This window comes from Coenobita brevimanus, chromosome 45 (assembly GCF_032717465.1).
Source record: "Coenobita brevimanus isolate Jiangsu-jjx chromosome 45, ASM3271746v2, whole genome shotgun sequence".
NCBI lineage: Eukaryota > Metazoa > Arthropoda > Malacostraca > Decapoda > Coenobitidae > Coenobita > Coenobita brevimanus.
The window spans coordinates 40239698-40260212 of record NC_136998.1 but is presented as its reverse complement, the minus strand read 5'-3'; the positions used below and the strand labels follow the sequence as shown (position 1 = coordinate 40260212).

The window sequence follows — 20515 nt, the reverse complement described above, 5'->3', positions numbered from 1 at the left end:
CTTCACTACCATCATAAAAACTCTTGACGGCACCTAGCAGCTTACCATCTACACCGTACATGCGCAAAACTTTCCACAATCCTCTGTCCACTTTGTCATATTTCAGGTAAATGATATATGGTTCAGGAAGGTGGCAAAAGGCTAAACTTCATGTCAGAATTAAAATTCCTTACTACACAACTGATTCCTGGACCACTTTTACTATGCGGATGTCAGTGTTCTAATCCTTTCTTTAACTCTTTCAGGTCGCAAATAGGTAAGTAGGTACATTCTGCGAAACTGCATTTTTTTTTAAAACCAAAAAGCAAGGTTTATAAATGTAGAAAAAATATTATATTCATGCATAAGGAACTAATTCGCATCTGTCTATAAAATATGAGGGCTCTACTTATCATATAAGAGCTGTAATAATGATGGAAAGTTGCATAGCAAGTGGTGTGTGGTGTCACAACTAAATGCATTTCTGTATACAAAATGGTAGAGAAACACTCTTGCTAACCTAAAATCATAAATCTGTGTTTATTTCCTCTCAACTGGATTGTCTAATACCCAGGAAATGAGTAATTATCGAGAGAAATACTGATAACAGTCACCAGCTTCCTGCCATAATTTAAAATCTCCCACACAAACGTGTGAGCCACAACTGCAGCCAGAAAACCTGTACCCATAAATCCATGATTGTAGCCAGACCTCAAAGGCTTAACATGTGTCTCTGAGCATTTTCACTACTTAGATGTAACGGCATCCATCTGTAGAATATTACGAGCCTGAAGCAACAGTGGCATGTCAATCATGTGGCCGCGGTAGGTGAAGGCACCCTGGGGGATGGTAAAGAAGGCATTAGAAAGGAAAATATATGATGACTCCATTATTTTATGTTCTTGCAACTCTCTGAGCGAATTTTTCTACTTGAAGGTTGGATTGAAACGGATGTGTCATGTCTCCGTGGTTCAATCTGTATATGGGTGGGGTTGTAAAAGAGATACAAGGTAGGGCAGTGGATACTGGAGCAGCCCTAATGAGAGAGGGCAGTGTGTGGAAACTTCTTGAACTGTTGTTTGCAGATGATACTGAGTTGTTAGGTGAAGATGAAGGGGAGCTGCAAGGCTTGGTGGATGAGTTTGGGAGAGTGTGTAAGAAACGAAATCTAAAGGTGAATGTAGCGAAGAGTAAAGTTATGGTCTTCAAGAGCAATGAAGTCAGTGAATATACAGTAAGGCTGGATGAGGAGGAGATGGAAAATGTGAGTGTGTTTAAGTACTAAGGTAGTGTGATAAGTATGGATGGAAGTTTAGAGGGAGAAGTGCTTGAAAGGGTACAACAAGGAAGAAAGGTTGCTGGTTCCTTGAAAGCAGTGATAAGAAACAGGGAAGTGAACATGGAAGTGAAAAGGTTACTGCACGACAGTATTGTGATACCAACTCTAACGTACGGAAGTGAAGCTTGGACCTTGTTGGAGGGACACAAGTCAAGAGTGAGAGCAGTGGAAATGAGTTATTTGAGAGGAGCATGTGGAGTCACATGGAGAGAGAGAGACTGACAAATGATGAAGTGAAGGAGCATTGTGGTGTGAATGTAGATGTGATAGGAAGCGTTAGGAGAAACACACTGAGGTGGTTTGGCCATGTGGAGAGGATGGAGAGCGAGAGACTGACGAGAAGAGTGTATGTGAGTGAGGTGGAGTGGGGGAGAGGAAGGGGGATGAGATGGAGGGATGGAGTGGAGAGGTATATGAGAGAGGGAGGTGTGAGCCGGAAGCAGGGCAGTGAAATGGCAGGGGACGATGACATGGAGGCGATTTGTTTGTGGCCACCTCTTCGGGGATTAAGGCATCTGGCAATAGATAGATGGATAGAGCTCTATCTCATTCTTGCAACAAGCTGTCTATCATTCTTGCAACCCTCTATCTCTCTATAGCCAGATCCCTAAATTCTGGAAGGGTGGCCATGAACAAATCACATCCATGTCCCCATCCTCCACCACTGGGCTGCCCTTCCTCCACCTAATGCCACCATCATTCATGTTTTCACCCCATCCCTTCCCCTGCAAGATTCAGCATGGGAAAGGCATCCCACAGTGAAGGAGTACACCCAGTGAACCAACCTTGCCTTGCTGCTGATGCTCCTCAAATGCTTGTATCAATCCTCGTGCCCACTCCACCTTCTCGGGCCGTGGGGAGAATGCCGTCTGCACCACACTAATCTGACCTGGGTGGATTACCTGGAGGGCACCAAGACAGTGGAGTGGTGAGTTCAAGAAGCAAGTATTTTGGTTTTTCATTCATTCATCATCTAATTTAGTGTTGCCCCACGAGGAGTGTAGGAGCCCAGGGCTGGGCAAGTTGGTCTTGACACTTAAGATGAGAGCGACTATAGCTGCGGCATGCAACTCTGAGGTTGTTGTTATCGTGCCCTGATAACCTATCATTCAAAAGTGCATCTGATTTCATGTATGAGACGCATGTGATTCATGTATAATATGTTCGTGTATAATAATATTTGTGCATAATATATTCGTGAATAATAATATGATTCGTGTATTATATGACACGAAATTGGATGCACTTTTGAATGGTAGGTTGCCAGGGTATGATAATGACAACCTCAGAGTCGTGTGCCGCGACTACAGCTTCACTCATCCCTGGGTGGCATTACATGATCAATAAACCCCAACAACCCCTTCGATATACTGTAAACCGGCACAGGCTCAATCCAACTGGGGTGCTTTAATTACCCATTAAACCACCAGGCACCATAATTTGGTTATACTCTTACCACCCAGTGTAGTAAATGGTTTCCTGGTGTACAAGAAACCATTTGGCGTGTCACTCAGTGCAAAGTCACCTGTAGATAGAAGGAAGAGGAAAGAATGAAAGGAAGATAAACAGAAGAGGAAGGAAGGAAGAGAGGAAAGGGCAGACACCCAAGAGCAGCACTACATTGAGTGAGTGGATGGTGAGATGCATTTCAATAGAAAACATGGAAAAGCCATGTCCATTTGGTAAATAATTAATTTTCCATTTCATTTAATGTATCTGGTAATTCTGGGTAAAGACAGATACCAAATTACAGTACTACACTATAATAGGGTCTACAAACTAGAGGAGCATCATTGCTAGCTTCTAGGAATGTGATACTGTGCAGTCAATGATTATCTACGGAGTACAGCATATGTTTGTACATTCTAACCTGCTTTCCTGTGAATCCCATGCCGGCTCCCTCCTCACTCTGCACTTTTAACCCATCAAGATCTGAAAGGTGAGGTATACAAGACATCACTCTGTGAGACTGATTCATTGCTGAATATGGTAATGCATTTTTCAGACCTCACACAGGTCTTATAATCGAAGCTGACAGATAACCATGAGTCATTCTGCACAACATTTTTTCATCTCAGTGCCAAATGACAATTGCCAAGGTCTGAAAGCATTACTTAAGTAATGATGACCAGATAAGTTTTAACACCATCGTCATAGAAGTATACAGTAGTCTTATACTGGTAAAACTGTCTGACCCGTTTAGTATACTACCGTACATTTTAGTCACCAATACTGTACAGTACTGAAAATATACAGTACCCACTACATACAGTACTGCTATTCAAGACTCCAAATGCAAATACATATTCTTATCAATTAACCCTAATAAAATATTATATACAGTACATGTAAAGACCCCCTATGACCAAATATATTCTGGAAATACTAATGAAGTACAGCTTTCTAGGCAAATGGCCAAATGATCAAAAGTAGCTCAAAGAATAATCCAGCATACCTTTATAATCTATATACACCAAGTCAATGGCCTGGAGTTTAAATGCCTTGGCCACCGTTACTACATACTGCCGGGCATACAGTAACTCTCGGGCTTCGTTGGTTCGTGTTGCACCTGAAAAGTAACGACAAAAATCAAAATTATATCTGTCACTTCATAATGCTCCCCGGAAAATGGGTATCTGTAGTTTTTTTTTTTTTAAGCGAGGAACAAGGAACCAAAGGCCGCAAGCCCGCAATTACTGTTCCTTCCAAAAGAAAAACAAAATACAAGAGAGAGCCAAATTCAAGATCCGATCATTTTGAGATGCCTGGACACACTGCGTCTGAAAGGCTGAAGATCATAGGAAGCAGGAAATACAGACAGAGGGAGACAGTTCCAGAGATGACCTGTTGCATAAATGAAGGACTGAGAGTAACGGTTAACTCTTGCATTAGAGAGTTGGACAGATAAGGGATGAGAGTTTGCTGCTAGACAGGTGCTACGCGACTGTCGTAGAGGTGGAGGAATGCATGCAGACAGTTCAGAGAAGCAATGACCAATGAAGTTGCGATAGAAAAGAGATAAAGATGCAACAGTGCGGCGAAGAGACAGAGGTTGAAGGAAGTCAGTAAGAGGAGGAGAGTTAATGAGACGAAGAGCCTTTGACTCCACCCTATTGAGAAGAGCTGTATGTGGGGAGCCTTCCTACACACTAGAGTTGTACTCCATACAGGAGCGGATAAAACCCCTGTATAGTGTCAACAATTGTGCAGGGGTAAAGAAGGAATGGAGTCAGCTTAGCACACCTAATCTCTTGGAAGCAGATTTTACAAGATGTAATATGATCTTTCCAAGATAAGTCACATGTAAATGAAACCCCAAGCATGTTCAAGGATGATGCAGGATTAAGCTGAATATTATTAAACATTAGTGGGTATACCTGTGGAAGATTTTGTCAGGTTGATAGGTGTAAAAACTGAGTCTTTGATGCATTAAAAACAACCAGATTATTTTTATCCCAGTCAGAGATACGAGCCAAGTCAGACACTTTGGAGCTGCAGATTGGGAGGCCCTCAGGCAGTACTACTTTGATTTTCCCTGGAATGATTATTGCTTCCATGGCCAGGAGTCATCTGGGTGTGCCTTGCACATTACGAAGGTTATTCTCTCAGGCATGGAAGCATACATTCCTTTCTCATATCCTTTGACTAATGCAAGAAAGCCTTGGTTTAGTCACGTTTGTTCTAATGCTGTCCACAACAAGGAGAGGGGCTATAAAAGGTACCAGAGCCAACCCTGAATCACATCTTTTATACATTTCTGCCTGGAATCGTGCTAAGTCTGTTCTTCGCTATGCTAAAAATAATTTCATCTGTACTAAATGCTCTCAACTCTCCAACTCAAATTCTTCCCGCTCCTTCTGGCACCTTGCCAAAAACCTTTCTAACAACTTTACCTCATCATCCTTCCCTCCTCTTTTCTACTCTGATGGCTCTGTAGCTATTTCTTCTACTGATAAAGCAGATCTCTTCGCTCAGACTTTCTCCTCCAATTCCACCTTAGACAATCCCGGTGCTGTTCCTCCATCACTTCCCCCCTCTGACTTCCTCATGGCTGACATTAAAATTTCTTCAGCTGATGTATTTTCTGCCATCACACGCCTCAACACTAATAAGACATATGGGCCTCATGGAGTCCCTCCTGTTGTTCTCAAGAACTGTGCTTCTGTGCTTTCACCCTGCCTAGGCAAACTCTTTCGCCTTTGTCTGTCAACTTGTACCTTTCCTTCTTGCTGGAAGTTTGCTGTCATTCTGCCAGTCCCAAAGAAAGGTGACCATTCCCAACCCTCTATCGTCCAATTCCTTTAACATCCTGTATCTCAAAAGTTTTTGAGTCAATTCTTAAGAGAAAAATTTTAAAGCATCTTTCCTATCACAACTTTCTTTCTGATCGTCAGTATGGGTTCCATCATGGACGCTCCACTGGCGATCTTCTCACCTACCATTCAGACTCCTGGTCATCCTCTTTTCGGGACTTTGGCGAAAGCTTTGCCACTGTACTTGACATCTCAAAGGCTTTCAATCGAGTCTGGCATAAATCTTTAATTTTCAAACTGCCCTCTTACGGTTTCTATCCTTTTATCTGTGCCTTCATCACTAGCTTTGTTTCTGGTCATTCTATAGCCACTGTTGTAGACGGCCATCGTTCTTCTCCTAGATCTATTAACAGTGGTGTTCCTCAGGGCTCTGTCCAATCGCCAACTCTCTTCCTTTTACTCATCAGTGACCTTCTAAGCTGTACATCTAACCCTATCCACTCAAACACTGATGACTCCACCCTTCACCCTTCCATTTGGTTCCCGCAATGTCCATCTCTGCAGTTACTTCAGCAAACAAGGGATGAGGCTATGGCACACCTAATGTGCTATATCAAGCACATACAGTCATGACTGTCACTTGTCTTCATCATCCTGACCCAAAGTCCCACCTAAAGATGGGGTTAGGTGGGCTCTAACAGTACTGTACTGCCAAAATGTTTAGACTTTTGAAATGTAGGATGCACTGCTTTCATGTAGTACAATATAAGCTGATACAAGATTTAATGTCCATTGGCCAAATAAGTTTTTTTTTCAATGCTGTATCCATTTTTTAAACTGTGACATCTTTTATAGTTCATTCACTATCTTCTGGTGATTATTTTAGGAAGGATTTCTGGAACTGGATATTGCCTTCTTTAACTTCTTCATAATTAAAGGTCCTTCCTAATCTGAAGACAATAATTTGGTTGTAGCTTGAATAAAATGCAAAATGTCTTTGTAGTAAAGTGGGTATGAAAGATACACCTGTACATTAGTACAGTACTCACCAATGTCTGCACAAAAATCGTCTGATCCAAACACAACAGCATCCAACACAAATGGGGCATTTGTGGACAACTCTCGGCCCCGATGGCAGATAGCAGGTAACTCCAGCAAGGAGGTGGCAGACTCAGTGAATATTACTAGACGCAGCGGCTCAACTGGTTTGTGGCTCCCCAGGAGTGACTTCAGGTGGTCTGCAAACTGACACCTCAACTTGAACATACAACAACTGAGTGGGACATCTTTCACTTTATACCAGTAAGTATTTTCTGAGGCTTGCTAAATCTGTTAATAACACATCAACATTGTCCTTTATACAAAAATGAGGATTTGTGTTATGCCTTAACAAGATGCTTAACAGAGGTTACTGTAAACAGGGTTTACCTGTACTTCATTCTTCATCATGCCAAAGATGTTATGTTTAACATCACAAGATATGGCAGATATTGCACTAACACTACTAGCACATTTAAACATGCAATATGACTACATTGGTAGTCTGGTGAAGAAATTATCCTACCCAGTCTAAATGCTGTGGGGAATCGACTTTTGGCAGGTGGAGTGTGTCGGGGAGGTGTGATGCAGACAACACTTCTCTCAAGTCTTCCTCACACAGTCCACTCTCCACGCTGTTCACCCGCACTGAGCAGTCCTTCCCACTGAAGTCTATCTCTTGTGATTCCAGAACATGTCGGATTTTGGACCTGGCTTCTTGCTGTAATTGAAAAATGTAGCATTAACTCATTTTAGTCATCCAGGTTTCAGGCATTTCATTCCTCCTGGCTGGAGATATAAAATAAAGGCAACTTTCAAAATAAGGAAAGGGTGTGTTAAGTAATATCACAACTTTTCACACTCAAATGCTACAGTACATTTGGGGAAACTGCCATATCAGCCCCATGGTTATGACTTCCCTCTAGGCAGGGGTCAGGGTAGAGAGGAAGCACAAATTATGGCTCTAAAGTGTACTACTGCAGACTATCAATCCACTGTTCAGCAGAACAATTATGAAAATCATATGGTATTCTGGGAAGTTTGCTGGACTCCAAATGTCACAATGCTGGGGTTTGAGTGGCACTGCTCACTGTCTTCTTGATTATCATGATAAAGTGAACCAGTTTCGTTTTCGTTTCGTTTTTAAAGGCTCCAACATGCTTGCATGTGTCGGCCTTGGTCACCTAATGGCGGTTCTCCACGCTGCACGATCCATTGCAGCCTCCCTGTTCAGTCCCTTAACCCTAAGGTCACACTTAATGACCTCATCCCATGTCTTTCTCGGTCTACCCCTCACAACCCCACCCCCAATATTAACACTTCTCACCTTCCTCACCCAATTATCATCTCCCATCCTCTCCACATGTCCAAACCACCTCAATCTACCTCTCCTCATCACAACACCAATACACTCCAGTCCCATCCTACCTCTCAACTCTTCCATCGTAAACCCAGCCCCTCCAGGCCTTGGACGCAGGGACGCACTGCACATCCACCTAATCATTGTCATTTCTGTACGTCTGAGCCGGCGAATATCTTCCTCCTTCACTGCCCAGGTCTCACTACCATACAGCATTACACTTCTAACACATGCTGCATACAAAGACCCCTTAGCATGTAGGGAGAGCCCTCTCAATGTCAGGAGAGGCAAGAGCTCCCTGAACTTCTTCCAACCACTTCTCACCCTAGCCACAGAGCTAGCTCCAGCCCCACCTCCAGCACACAACATGTCTCCCAAATAACAAAACTCTTCCACACACTCAAGAGATTCACCAGCAAGTTCAATTCTTTCACGTCTATTCAGGGTACATTTACTGCTGTCATTCGTCAATTGGGGTCATTTGTCATTCAGATTAGTGAGACTGTCTGTGAGTATCTGTAAGTATTCATGTCCACAGTTATACCTGCACATACATTTCTATGGTGAATCTACTACACCTTCTTTGATAATGCCACTCCATCCTCACAGTCAAGCACAATGCAGTCGGCACTGAGGCTGGGGATTTTCTGCAGTTTTCTGTCATCGTTGCCAGGTACGTACAGAACTGCTCGCCGTGGAATGTACTGTCTGGGTTCAGATTCCTGTGGATAAGGATCAGTTTGTACTATAACGAGGCACAATGCTGACTTAACTGATAAAAAGATCAGCGTGCTTTGGGAATGGTGACTGTCAAAAGACAGAATTTGCCTACCTGTACAAAGATTTTTACAGATCTGGCTACACATGTACAGTACTTTACATGATCACCTTTTTCCAACTCATAATTCCTTATATATACGGCATGTCACCTAACTGTCTGGTTAGATCATAGTTCGTAGTTTCGGGTCCACTTTCTGGTACTCGTATTTTCCTTTAAAAACAAAGCCTCAACTTACCTGACACCCAGATGTAGTGGAAAGACTGGCAAAATTTCCTGGTCTGCATAACATGGAACGGCTGACACGTAAAAAGGTGTTCATTACGACAGCCGAAATGCGGCGAACATAAACAGTTTTACCAAACCTAGTATTTGTTTACGTCGCTTAAGAAATAGTATCATCAACTACGACGAAGAGAATGGAAGTTTTTGTGATAATCTATTGTATTATTTTTCCCCATAACTTTTCCATACCTTATTACTCATCCTGAAGGTTTGGGGGGCATCCTCACCCTCCTCCTGTTTTTCTACGTCATTGACTCCTTATCACCCGCACATTTGTTTTAAGTCTCATTTTTCTAATTCCCCGTGTCTGCAAAGTAGCACCGACGATTATTAGAAGCCAAGCATACCTTCAGTCTTTTGCACTAAAGGAAAATCTTGGTCATCTTCAGTTTACCACTTCCCCCACCTCCAAATATCCATAAGTTTCGCCTTTAATTTTCCAATTTTATTTCACTCATCCATCCATCCTTATCTCATGTGAAGCACTCCCGCGTGAACCAGTTCATGCCACACTTTTGCATATCATTAATCTACCGTGTCAACAGTAACTCTCATACCCTATATCTGTCCGTTTATATGTAAATTCAACCCGTTTGGCATTCAACGACATTGTTTCCCGGAGTGTTGAGGCTTTATCGTGAATATGAATGAAAAATAATATTAACAACACATGGAACAGATTAATGCGAAAATAAATTCACAATGAACACTTATTTCATACAAACTTCGATTTTATTATGAAAAGAAAGACTAAGTGAGCATTACATGATTATTTGTTATTTGTTTATTTTTGATAAATGCGTCTCATACGAAGTAGGCGGGAATTTGCCGTGTCAAGTGTGATGTTCATCAATTATAGTGTTCTTCTGTTCTTCAAAACCTCGTACCAGCTGTAAGTATGAAATGCACATTGTAGATAACCTGTTTATTCTGTAGCAATGCATATTCAAGACATTTCTCAGCAACTCAAAACAGTTATTCTTCTAATGTTTGATTGTAATGTGTTGTTCGTTTAATGAAATTCAGCCATTGTTGAGTTCTTCAGGACCATGTAAGAACTATCAATATTAAGTTGTAGAGAAGCTGTTTGTTCTGTTACAGTGCATTTAAGGCATTTCACAACGTTTCTGAGTATCTGTGGCAAACCTGAGTTAGTAATTTTTATGCTGTATGATGTCATATAAATATTAATTAATACATCTCCGAGTAATTAATCCAGAACAAAACATCCCACTTGGGCTAGATTAAGGTAGGTTAAGACTGATTAGTGATGTACCAACAGTTTTGTCTTGAAATAGGCACTAGGTCGTACAGAACCAACCGGGAATGACTTTCTAGTACATCTCACCAGCTAATCCTAACCTAACCCAGTCGGGCAATGTTGTTCTGGGTAATAACTCCAAATCGGGAATGACTTTCTAGCAAACCTCACCAGCTGATCCTAGCCTAACCCAGTCTAACTCATACGAGCATTGTTGTTTTGGGTTATTACTCCACCGTAAGCTATTTAGTAGGATTAAATTATATTGATGCGTGAAACAAGCTAAGGTGCAGTTTGTGAGTGTTTCGTGGTTGAAGGCGGCTGAAGTAATTTTTTTTTAATTCACCGGGTCGGTCAGGATCACTTGATGGTCGTGAGCTTTTACCCTCCCGGAAGGGAGCTGAGAGCTCATATAGTCCGATCTAAGGGCAAGGCTGTGACCTTCACACACGCACACACCCGTCCCCTTGCTCAAGGGGGACATTAACCACCCACTTCGTCAGTGAAACTTTTCGCAACCTGAGCGAGGCGCGAATTCCCGTCTACCAGATGGCAAGCGAGAACGCTACCACTGAGCCAGCGAGTGTGTGAAATGAAGTGAGGGAAGTGTTACTGCGATTCTGTATGGTCTTGCAGATCTCTCAGTGTCGTTGCTGTCTACACTGTGATGTGGAATGCAGGCTAATTGCATCGAACAATTTCAGTCGTTCCTTTTGCAGCCCATTTCCAGTAGCTCAGTGGCAGAATAAGCATAGTGCGGCGCTGCATCTTTCTATAGCACTTTGGTAGTGTACTTGTTCCACTCTAATTTGGCCCAGATTTTCGTCCTTTTGCAGCTTTCTTCATGTAGCTCTGTGGTAGAAAGACACTGCTACCTCACTACAAAATGGTGTATATAATTGCCTCATCTCTCCATCTTGAATCCTGAGTTGTAAGAATAGTCTGACTGCAATATAATGCTAGTCACAAAGAAGTGCTATGGAGAGCATGTATAGAGCGGTAGCATTATACCTGCCAAGGAAGTACGTGAAATAGGCTGCAAAAAGACGAAAATCAGGGCCAAGTTAGAAAAAAAGCAATAAGTAGGAAGTATAGTTCCAGGTTGAAACGTGAACCCAGTGGACTGTAGGCTGAAGTTACCCCTCTTTGGCAGTCCAGCAGTGCTATTTCGGGGGCTCTGAGAGGGAGTTCAGGGATTTTGTTTAACTTGGTATTATGGCGCCACGGCATAAAGATGTGAAAAAACAGCAACGTTAAGTTTAAATTACTCAGGCTTACTACTGGACAATTTTGTTCAGCTAATAGGAGCAATAGTAGTTAGAGAATTAAGCATATGGATTAATTTGTGGACTACTAGGTGAAAAATTTCATGGTTTATCCCATATGAAATAGCCAACTTGATCCATGGCAGGGTGTGGGTTAAAACGGATTGTCATGTGTTCTGTAGCAGAGGCGAGAAATAGCCTGGGAAAGTACTGGAAGAGCTGGGTAAATTTCCTATAATCCTGCTTTGCTCTGGTTCATGGCGGGATTAACCAGCACCACTCGTATCATTTGTACCCAGGTAGAAAGTTGAAATGTTTATATAAATTTCCAGTTGAAATGTTTATATATTGATTTTGCATTTTATTTTACATACTGATAAGTCTACTTGGTTATCTATATTCTCATTTTCTTTTAAATATTGAAAAAAAAAAAGATGTACCGAATGGATGGTTGAATTATATATATATATATATATATATATATATATATATATATATATATATATATATATAATCTTAATTGAATATCGATTAGGTCTACTTATTTATAGTGAATGTCTCCTTTTAAATGCTGTAATAATTGTATTTAGTGAATATATATATATATATATATATATATATATATATATATATATGTGTGTGTGTGTGTGTGTGTGTGTGTGTGTGTGTGTGTGTCGTAACTGAATATCGATACGGTTTACTTATTTAGTGAATGTCTCCTTTTAAATGCTAAAAAAAAATTTACACAGTGGATGGTCGATTTTTTTTTTTTTCACATTTTTAATATTGAGAATTTATACTTGGTTATATATGTAATATGTATCCTTTCCGTTACATACTGAAGAGAACATTGCACTCAGTATGTAGTTGACTTATTTGTCTTAGGTCAGGAACGCTTATAATATTTGTACCGAGGTGGAAAGTTGACTTGGTTAGTAGCCAGTCTATGATTTTATTTTCATCACTGAGATTTACTTTGTTGTGTCCTCATAGTGTACATAGGGTAAAAAAAAACTGGCCAATGTCCGTCTGTTATCAGCTGGGGGAAATACGTGATCTGTCCACGATAATCTCATCTCCCTTATCATTGTACCTCCCTCGCCTTATCCCACTACGTGATATGTAACATTATATCTTTACTTTCCTTCCCGATTATTTATGTTTAGAGGATTTTGTTAGCTTCTGTTATTTAAGTTAGAAGGATGAGAACATATTGTAACTGTTGATAAAGGCATTTCTTAATGATATTGCATTGTTGATCGGGTCTTTCGTTCCCCTTTTATTGTCCGCTTTTGTTGAAATGAGATTGTGTGTGTGTGTGTGTGTGTGTGTGTGTGAGAGAGAGAGAGAGAGAGAGAGAGAGAGAGGGAGTATCCATTCCTTCCTCCACACTAGAAATCGCAGGTGTCGCTTAACAGTGCAGGGCCCTTTTTCATTATCAGCTACAGTAAAGTTCGCACATGCCGTAAGGTCTCGTCAGGATATCCCTAATGGAATCAAGGAGCTTGAAATGATCTGAACTGTGTCCTAAATATTGCATTCCTTTAACCTATCCAGCATTTCATCTAGTTCACATCAAAGGGCTGAGCAAAGTTTTAAGACATGCAGTACTAATGCCTTTTCCTTTTCCTCACTCATCATTACTCCTACTTTCAGGCTTCTTGTTCATCGCCTACGAACAAACAAGATGCTTGGGAGGTTTCTTTACATTCTTTTTCCCGTTCGTCCTTTGAAAACCGGATATTCCTTAGTCTGAGTAATGGTCATATGTTTGTGAATCCCGACCTTGCACAACAGTCACGTGGTTTAGCTCGTATACGCTGCTCCGTTCAAGGAAAACAGTTATGACAGCAGCCAGTGCCAGATTTTACAGTTGCTCAATTTTTCGTTAATCTGTCGTCATGTGCATGTGATTTTCCGAAGGTATGGTCAAGGCACGCTCCAAATAATTATGGAGGAATTATGTCCGTGCCTAACACCTTTTCATTTTCTAACAATGCATCATGGTATCTATCGATCTGTATCCTACTCTTGGTATCTGTTTATTTACACACACACACACACACACACACACACACACACACACACACACACAGACACAGACAGACAGACAGACAGACAGACAGACAGACACACACACACACACACACACACACACACACACACACACACACACACACACACACACACACACATCATCATCATCATCATCATCATCATCATCAGTAGTCTGGAATCCTCATCTCAAAAAAACACATAGATAAGATTGAAAAGTTCAAAGAGCCGCTACATGATGGGTACCAAGCTTAAGGGATCTAAGCTACGAAGAAAGACTAGAAAACTGAATCTGCCAACACTACAGGAGAGAAGGAAAAGAGGAGACATGATTATGGTATACAAATGCACATCGGGGAAGGAGAATATAGACATAAATGAATATATAACCTATGGAGAAGCATCAGCAAGAGGACACTGCAAAAAACCGCATAAAAAGAGAGGCGATAAAGAAGTAATGAAATTTCGTTTCCCAAATAGGACAACTGGTCAGTGAATGCACTACCAAATGAAATAGTGTGCCAAAACAATTCATAAATTTAAGGATATGTATGATAAAAATGGTGCAATACATGGGACAATACGAGCTTGACTCATTCCTGTAAAGATACAATTAGGTAAGAACAATTAGGTAAGAACAATTAGGTAAGAACACACACACACACACACACACACACACACACACACACACACACACACACACACCACAACTCATTAATGTGGTGGTAGAAGAGTGACAGGTTTTGATAACTTGATCATATTTCAGTGTGATATTTCCCAGGGTGACTTATTAGTGAAGAAGCACGGAGTTGGGGCAGAGGTGATGGGTGAGGGATGAGGGTTGGGGCAGAGGTGATGGGGGTGTGGATAGAGGATTGGGGTAGGGGTGGTGGGGGTGTGGATAGAGGGTTGGGGTAGGGGTGATGGGTGGGAGATAGGGGTGAGGGTTAGTCAATGGGGGTTGGGGTAGGGGTGATGGGTGGGGGTGTGGTCATGTGGTAACGCTGGTGTCTGGTGGTGGCGCAGGTATAAACACTGTGACGTCACACAGGTAAGAACCACAAAACGTTTCCCTGATTCACGTGTGGGAGGAGGGGGGGGGAGGGAAATTCCTGCGCAGTACGTTTGGCATTGAGGAGAAAGTGTGTGTGTGTGTGTGTGTGTGTGTGTGTGTGTGTGTGTGTGTGTGTGTGTGTGTGAACAGTACGTCTGGCAGTGGTTAGAAAGAGTAGTTTGTATGCATGTGTGCGTGTGTGTGTGTGTGTGTGTGTGTGTGTGTGTGTGTGTGTGTGTGTGTGTGTTTCTTTTGCTAACGGACAATGAGGAAAGCTGTGTGTGTGTGTGTGTGTGTGTGTGTGTGTGTGTATGTGTGTTTTCTTTTGCTAACGGACAATGAGGAAAGCTGTGTGTGTGTGTGTGTGTGTGTGTGTGTGTGTGTGTGTGTCTTCCTACACGTGGAGTGCAAGTATTCGTACGTCTGGCATCGGAGAAAGAGAAAATAACGCACGACGAAAACAATGAGAGAGAGGTGGGTTGGGATGAGCGAGAGGAGGAGGAGGAAGTGGGGAGACGAAGTGGAAGGAGATGGGAGAGAGAGGGGAAAACGGGAGGGGAGATGCTGGGAAGGTGGAAGAAGATGTGGAGAAGGAAGAGATGTGAGTGGAGGGGGAGGGAAAAGGGAAGGAAAGAGGTAGGAAGGAGAAAGCTGGAAGGTAAGGGTACAGGGAGAGGAGAGGGAAAAAAGGGAAGAGAGAGAGAGAGGGAGAGAGAGAGGAGGATAAATGGAAGTGGGGGAAGTAGGGAGGTGGGAGGCAGAGAAGTGGGGAAGGAAAGATGGGGAGAGTAGAGAAGTGATGAAGAAATCTGGGAATTGGAGAGGAGAAAATAAAGTAGAAGGAGAAGATAGGAAAAAATGCTTAAGGAGGAGGGAGAGGGAATCGAGAGAGGAAAACATTGGAGAATAAAAAAAAAAAAGGAAGAAAAAAAAATGTATGCAAGTAAGAATGATGAGAGAGAGAGAGAGAGAGAGAGAGAGAGAGAGAGAGAGAGAGAGAGAGAGGAGGGAAGGGTTAGGGGAGGGGAGATTGAGCAACAGGGATTGGTGCATAAAGGAGGGGAGGGAGTGAGGGAGGGACGGGAGGAGGTGGAGGGATCATCTGAGAAGTGATAACCTGACGTGTACGGGATCGGAGTCACGTACACAAGCCTACACGCGCACATACACACGCATACATACACATACACACGTCGCTCGATATTATATACCCGTACACACATATAAGTAATTCATAAACGCGCCTCTCTCTCTCTCTCTCTCTCTCTCACACACACACACACACACACATTCATAATTCATAATCACACACACACACACACACACACACACACACACACAGGAAGAGAGAGAGAGAGAGAATGTTTGGGTGACACTTGAGATTCTCTCCGTTTCTTCTTCTTTCTCCTCCTCCTCCTCCTCCTCCTCGTTATCATCATCGTCGTCTACCTCCTCATCCTCACCATCACTGTTCCTCTCAATTGTCCTACGCAGCCTGCTGCGAGGGGTAATGTGAACAAAACAGACGTGTCCCCAGTCACATCCATCCCTTCTTAGTATCCTGTCTTTCACTCCTGCCTCTCACGTCATAGGGACTTTCCAGCCTCCTCCCGCCACCTCTCTGTTCTAGGTCTAAGTCTTCACCTAGTATTTATCTCACACACACACACACACACACACACACACACACACACACACACACACACACAATTCATCCTGTCTGTCTGTCTGTCTGTCTCTCTACAAACACACACACACACACACACACACACACACACACACAATTCATCCTGTCTCCCTCACTCTCTCTCTCTCTTTCCACACACACACACACACACACACACAATTCATCCCGTCTCTCTCTCTCTCTCTCTCTCTCTCTCTCTCAGTTAATCTGGGAGTGGGAGAGGTAGAGCAACACGGGTAGGACATGTCCGTGGGATCGATATGGAAGGGTGGGGTGTGTGGAATTGCGTATTTCATGTGGAACTGCGTCTCAGCACCTCGTCCTTAGCGATTTATTCTGTTCACTGCGCCTCCTATGGCACTTAGAGAGCGTGCATGGGTGAGAGGATGGATCGTGCCTTGCCTGTGTGCATGGGCTGAATGAATCGCTAAGGAAGAGGTTTTAGGAAGCCCTCTGTTTGCCTAGATGAGGGGGGCGCCCTGGCTTGAGTGAGTATGGGCTTGAGGAACCCCATAACACCTTTCCCCAAGTAGTTTATTTTGTTTATTACACTTTAATGTCCTCCTCTGAATCCCTCCACCATCGCCATACTCTGCTTAAATAACCTACGAAAGGATATCCACAAATAAATTGCCAAGGAAGAGGTGTTAACATCCTTTACCGACGAGAATATAGCCATGGACACATATAACGTACAAAGGAATATCAGCCAGCCATAGCCAAGAATAAATTGTGTAGGAATTAGTGTTTGGGAGCTTCCTTACCCGACCAAGGATAGGCCAGGCAAGGGAAAGTGGGCCACCATCACCTGACTGCACACAGCGCCTCTGGAACTCTCCTCAGTACAAATAATCTCTCTCTCTCTCTCTCTCTCTCTCTCTCTCAGCAGCAGACAAAATCTACTAAAATATACTCCAGTGAACTTCCTCTGCCTGTAAACGCCAGATTTTTTTTTTTTTTTTTTTCTGCACACCATGAGGAAGGAACTATGTGCACTCTCACCAAAAGGTTCTGGAAGCCTGTAAGCACCATGTATGCTGAGAAATAGGAACGAAGAGTTTAGAAACAGCTCTCAATGTGTGTAGCAGGTGGTAGCCCTGATTAACCATTCTCTAGGTGAATGGAGGAGTTGCCAGTGGCTCATTTCCCATGCTTGTTGTGTAATAACACTGTTTAGTCTTTGACGCTCGACAGTCTTAATTCATAGACATATTAATTATATTAGGACGGCTTCTTATAAGAATGGCTAAATATATAGGAGAGGCGTGTCGTCCCTTTAAGCAGCTCATCTAATTAAATGCAACCTTAAGCACTGTCTCGAAACTTGTATCAGTTACAACGGTTGCTTTACGGAGGCTTGCTATCCGCATATGGCACCTAACCTCTCTGTGGTTGCTCATTCATTTATAACACCCTTCATTTTCATTGATTTATAGTGATAATATGAGTATCAGCTGAAAACTGTGCTACAGAAATACATCATCTGGTTACAGGAGTAGATTATCACATACTGTACCTCATCAGACGTGATTACATCGATAAGCACTAAACATCGTTGTAATGGCTTGGAACTGCGTCATCAGAATGAGGCGTACCAACCATTCCGAGATAACTAGCTATGTTCTGCTCATTTTCACATCCATCGTCGTCCGAGCTTCGAAAACTTTTGGTATCCGTTCGGTGATATTCACCTTTAGGGGAAAAAATGCTAAATGTTTTGTACGTTTAAGCAGTCAGAAAGGCAACATTAGTCCTGGATTTCAGCAGTCATTTCTCCAGCAACGCCGTTTTTAATATTATCACATGCTAACTGTGTCTTGTAAAATTAGTTATTACTCGTCCCCGCCCCGGAGGGGCTAGGGGACGGGTATTGTTTTCACTCGGTTTGTCTGTTTGTCTGTTTGTCTCTCTGTCTGTCTGTCAGTCTATCTGTTAACAACAGTACCCGAAATCTACTGGTGCGAATTTGACTATACAAGGATGATGGGCTATGACCTTCGGATCATCTGATTACATTTTGGGCCAAATTGGGCCAAGGCCCAGGCTGTAAGCCCCCAAAAATGTAAAAAAATAAAATAAATAAATAAAATACGGGTAAAAGTTTTTTTTTTTTCCCCTAACTCCTTTCAAATTCGTCAGATCGACTTGAAACCAAAACCTAAAGGTGCATCTTTCAAATCTGCATCCTATAACATGCCTCATTACATCAGGGGAGGTCACTCCCCCCCAGTTAGCGGTAGGGGGATCAGTGTCAGGTGGGTCTGGCCTAAAATTTCAAATGGGCAAACAATCGCCAAGTTTCATCCGATTTACTCTAAATTTGATGTGACATCTTGCACTAGATATCCAGTTGTGTTTATACGTCAGCACTAAAATGATTGCCGGGGACGGATTTCCTGAGCCTTGGCACCGCATCTTGTTGGTTATTGAGATGGGTTGCTAAATACAGCGAGGTTACATGAACAGGTGGGGGAAGCTTTGGCGGGAACAGCGAGTCACACACACACACACACACACACACACACACACACCAATTTCGAGCCTTGCCAAATTCTCGGGGATCATGAGCTAAAGAGTTTTCTGGATCCTGTGACTGACGTTACGATATTTTGTTTATATACAGTATATATAAATAGATAAATATATATATATATCTTTTATTTTATTTTGGTTTTATTTAGTAATGTGGGTGGGGTTTGGCGGGAACACGAGCAGGCTTTTAAAAACTCACCAACACGTGCCAAATTCTCGGGGGTCCTAAGGTGAATATTATTATTATTATTATTATTATTATTATTATTATTACTGTTTTTTTTTTTTTTGCGGTTAATGGTTGGTGATAGGATTTTCTTCTTCCCTTTTCTGTATATTGTCTTAGAGATTTTTGATATTGTGATTTTAACCCTTATATTCCGGAAGTCTTCCAGTGATTAGTCTCTCTCTCTCTCTCTCTCTCTCTCTCTCTCTCTCTCTCCAAGATTTTTTATAGAGATTTTACCGTCTATACACTCCAGAAGCCTTCCACGCCTACACCCATGCCTGAGGCAGTGGGTGGCGGTGGATCACTTCCCCATTGACAAGTTGGTGTTTCTCGGTACGAATAATTTACTCATCACTGGTAGTCACAGGGGGGAGGGGTCAGGGGGAGGGGAGGACAGAGATACAAGGCGGTAAAGCACGAGGCGGGTGAAGTAGAGGGTGGTATGGTGTAGGGGAGGTTATTTGCTTGTGTGGCAGTCGGTGGAGCTCGAACCCACTACTCAAGGCGTCCTCCTAATGTGGGACCAACAATATATCGACCCAGCCACCAAGAATAAGAGAGAGAGAGAGAGAGAGAGGATAACATTAACTGGAAGAAAGGACAAGGGAAGAAAATAGATATTGCCGTGGAAACGTTGCCCACAAGTCATTCTGCTTTATTATTATTATTATTATTATTATTATTCGATTCGGGAAAGAAAAGGATGTTGTGGCCGAGAAAGGATATCAGGCAGTCTTTCTGTTAGTTAATTTTCAAAGAATTGATAATGGTACACACACACACACACACACACACACACACACACACATATTTATTTACTTATTTTTCTTTCTCCTGGTCACCATAAGTGAGGAAGAGAGATAATATGTAGTAGAAGAGATAATTTGTGATGATGTGTTATACCCGGTACCTTTTTGTCGCCTTCCGTCTCGCCTAGTGTGTTATCTCAACGTCCACTGCGCATGCTCGGTGAAAGGTCGAAGGCTTGATCCTCCGTCAGTACTGCGCATAAAATAAACAGTATCATGTTTTTGTCGTATCTCCATTGTTATTATTATTATTATTGGTGGTAGGTGGGGGGCTCACCATCCACTCACTCGATGTAGTGATGCTCTCGGGTGACTGCCCTTTCTTTTCCTTCATTCTTTTCCCTTCCTTCTGCCTGTGGGTGACTCTACACTGGGTAACAAGCCAAATGGTTTCTTCCACCAGGAAAGAATTTACTGCACTGGGAGGTAACCATATAACTAAATTATGGCGCCTGGTGGTTTAGTGGGTAATTAAGGCTCTCTAATCGGATTGAGCCCGTGCAGGTTTATATCCATGGACGGTTGGGGTTTATTGCTTACGTAATGCCACTCAGGGATGAGTGAGGCTGATAACTCAAACGTCAAGATCAA

At 42.4% G+C, this 20515-nt stretch overlaps 1 protein-coding gene across 1 annotated transcript; it reads right to left on the bottom strand.

Annotated features, from left to right (window-relative positions):
* Positions 1-338: 338 nt before the first annotated feature.
* LOC145398511 (citramalyl-CoA lyase, mitochondrial-like) lies at positions 339-9069 on the bottom strand. The gene is made up of 8 exons (XM_080271386.1): positions 8986-9069; positions 8548-8691; positions 7136-7330; positions 6621-6816; positions 3774-3887; positions 3189-3250; positions 2104-2220; positions 339-818 (listed from the first exon to the last, which is right to left on the bottom strand). Exons 1-8 carry the CDS (start codon positions 9067-9069, stop codon positions 726-728), a joined length of 1005 nt encoding a protein of 334 aa, XP_080127512.1. The 3' UTR covers positions 339-725.
* Between the last annotated feature and the right edge of the window lie 11446 nt (positions 9070-20515).

Bases quoted from the DNA above. Each gene is read 5' to 3' on its own strand.
- LOC145398511 (XM_080271386.1), bottom strand. From the start codon at position 9,069: ATGAACACCTTTTTACGTGTCAGCCGTTCCATGTTATGCAGACCAGGA. The intron at 7,331-8,547 runs GTGTAGTAGATT...TTTCAATTACAG, and splicing joins GAGTGGCATTATCAAAGAAG to CAAGAAGCCAGGTCCAAAAT. The intron at 819-2,103 runs GTTGGTTCACTG...ACCATCCCCCAG, and splicing joins AGCATCAGCAGCAAGGCAAG to GGTGCCTTCACCTACCGCGG.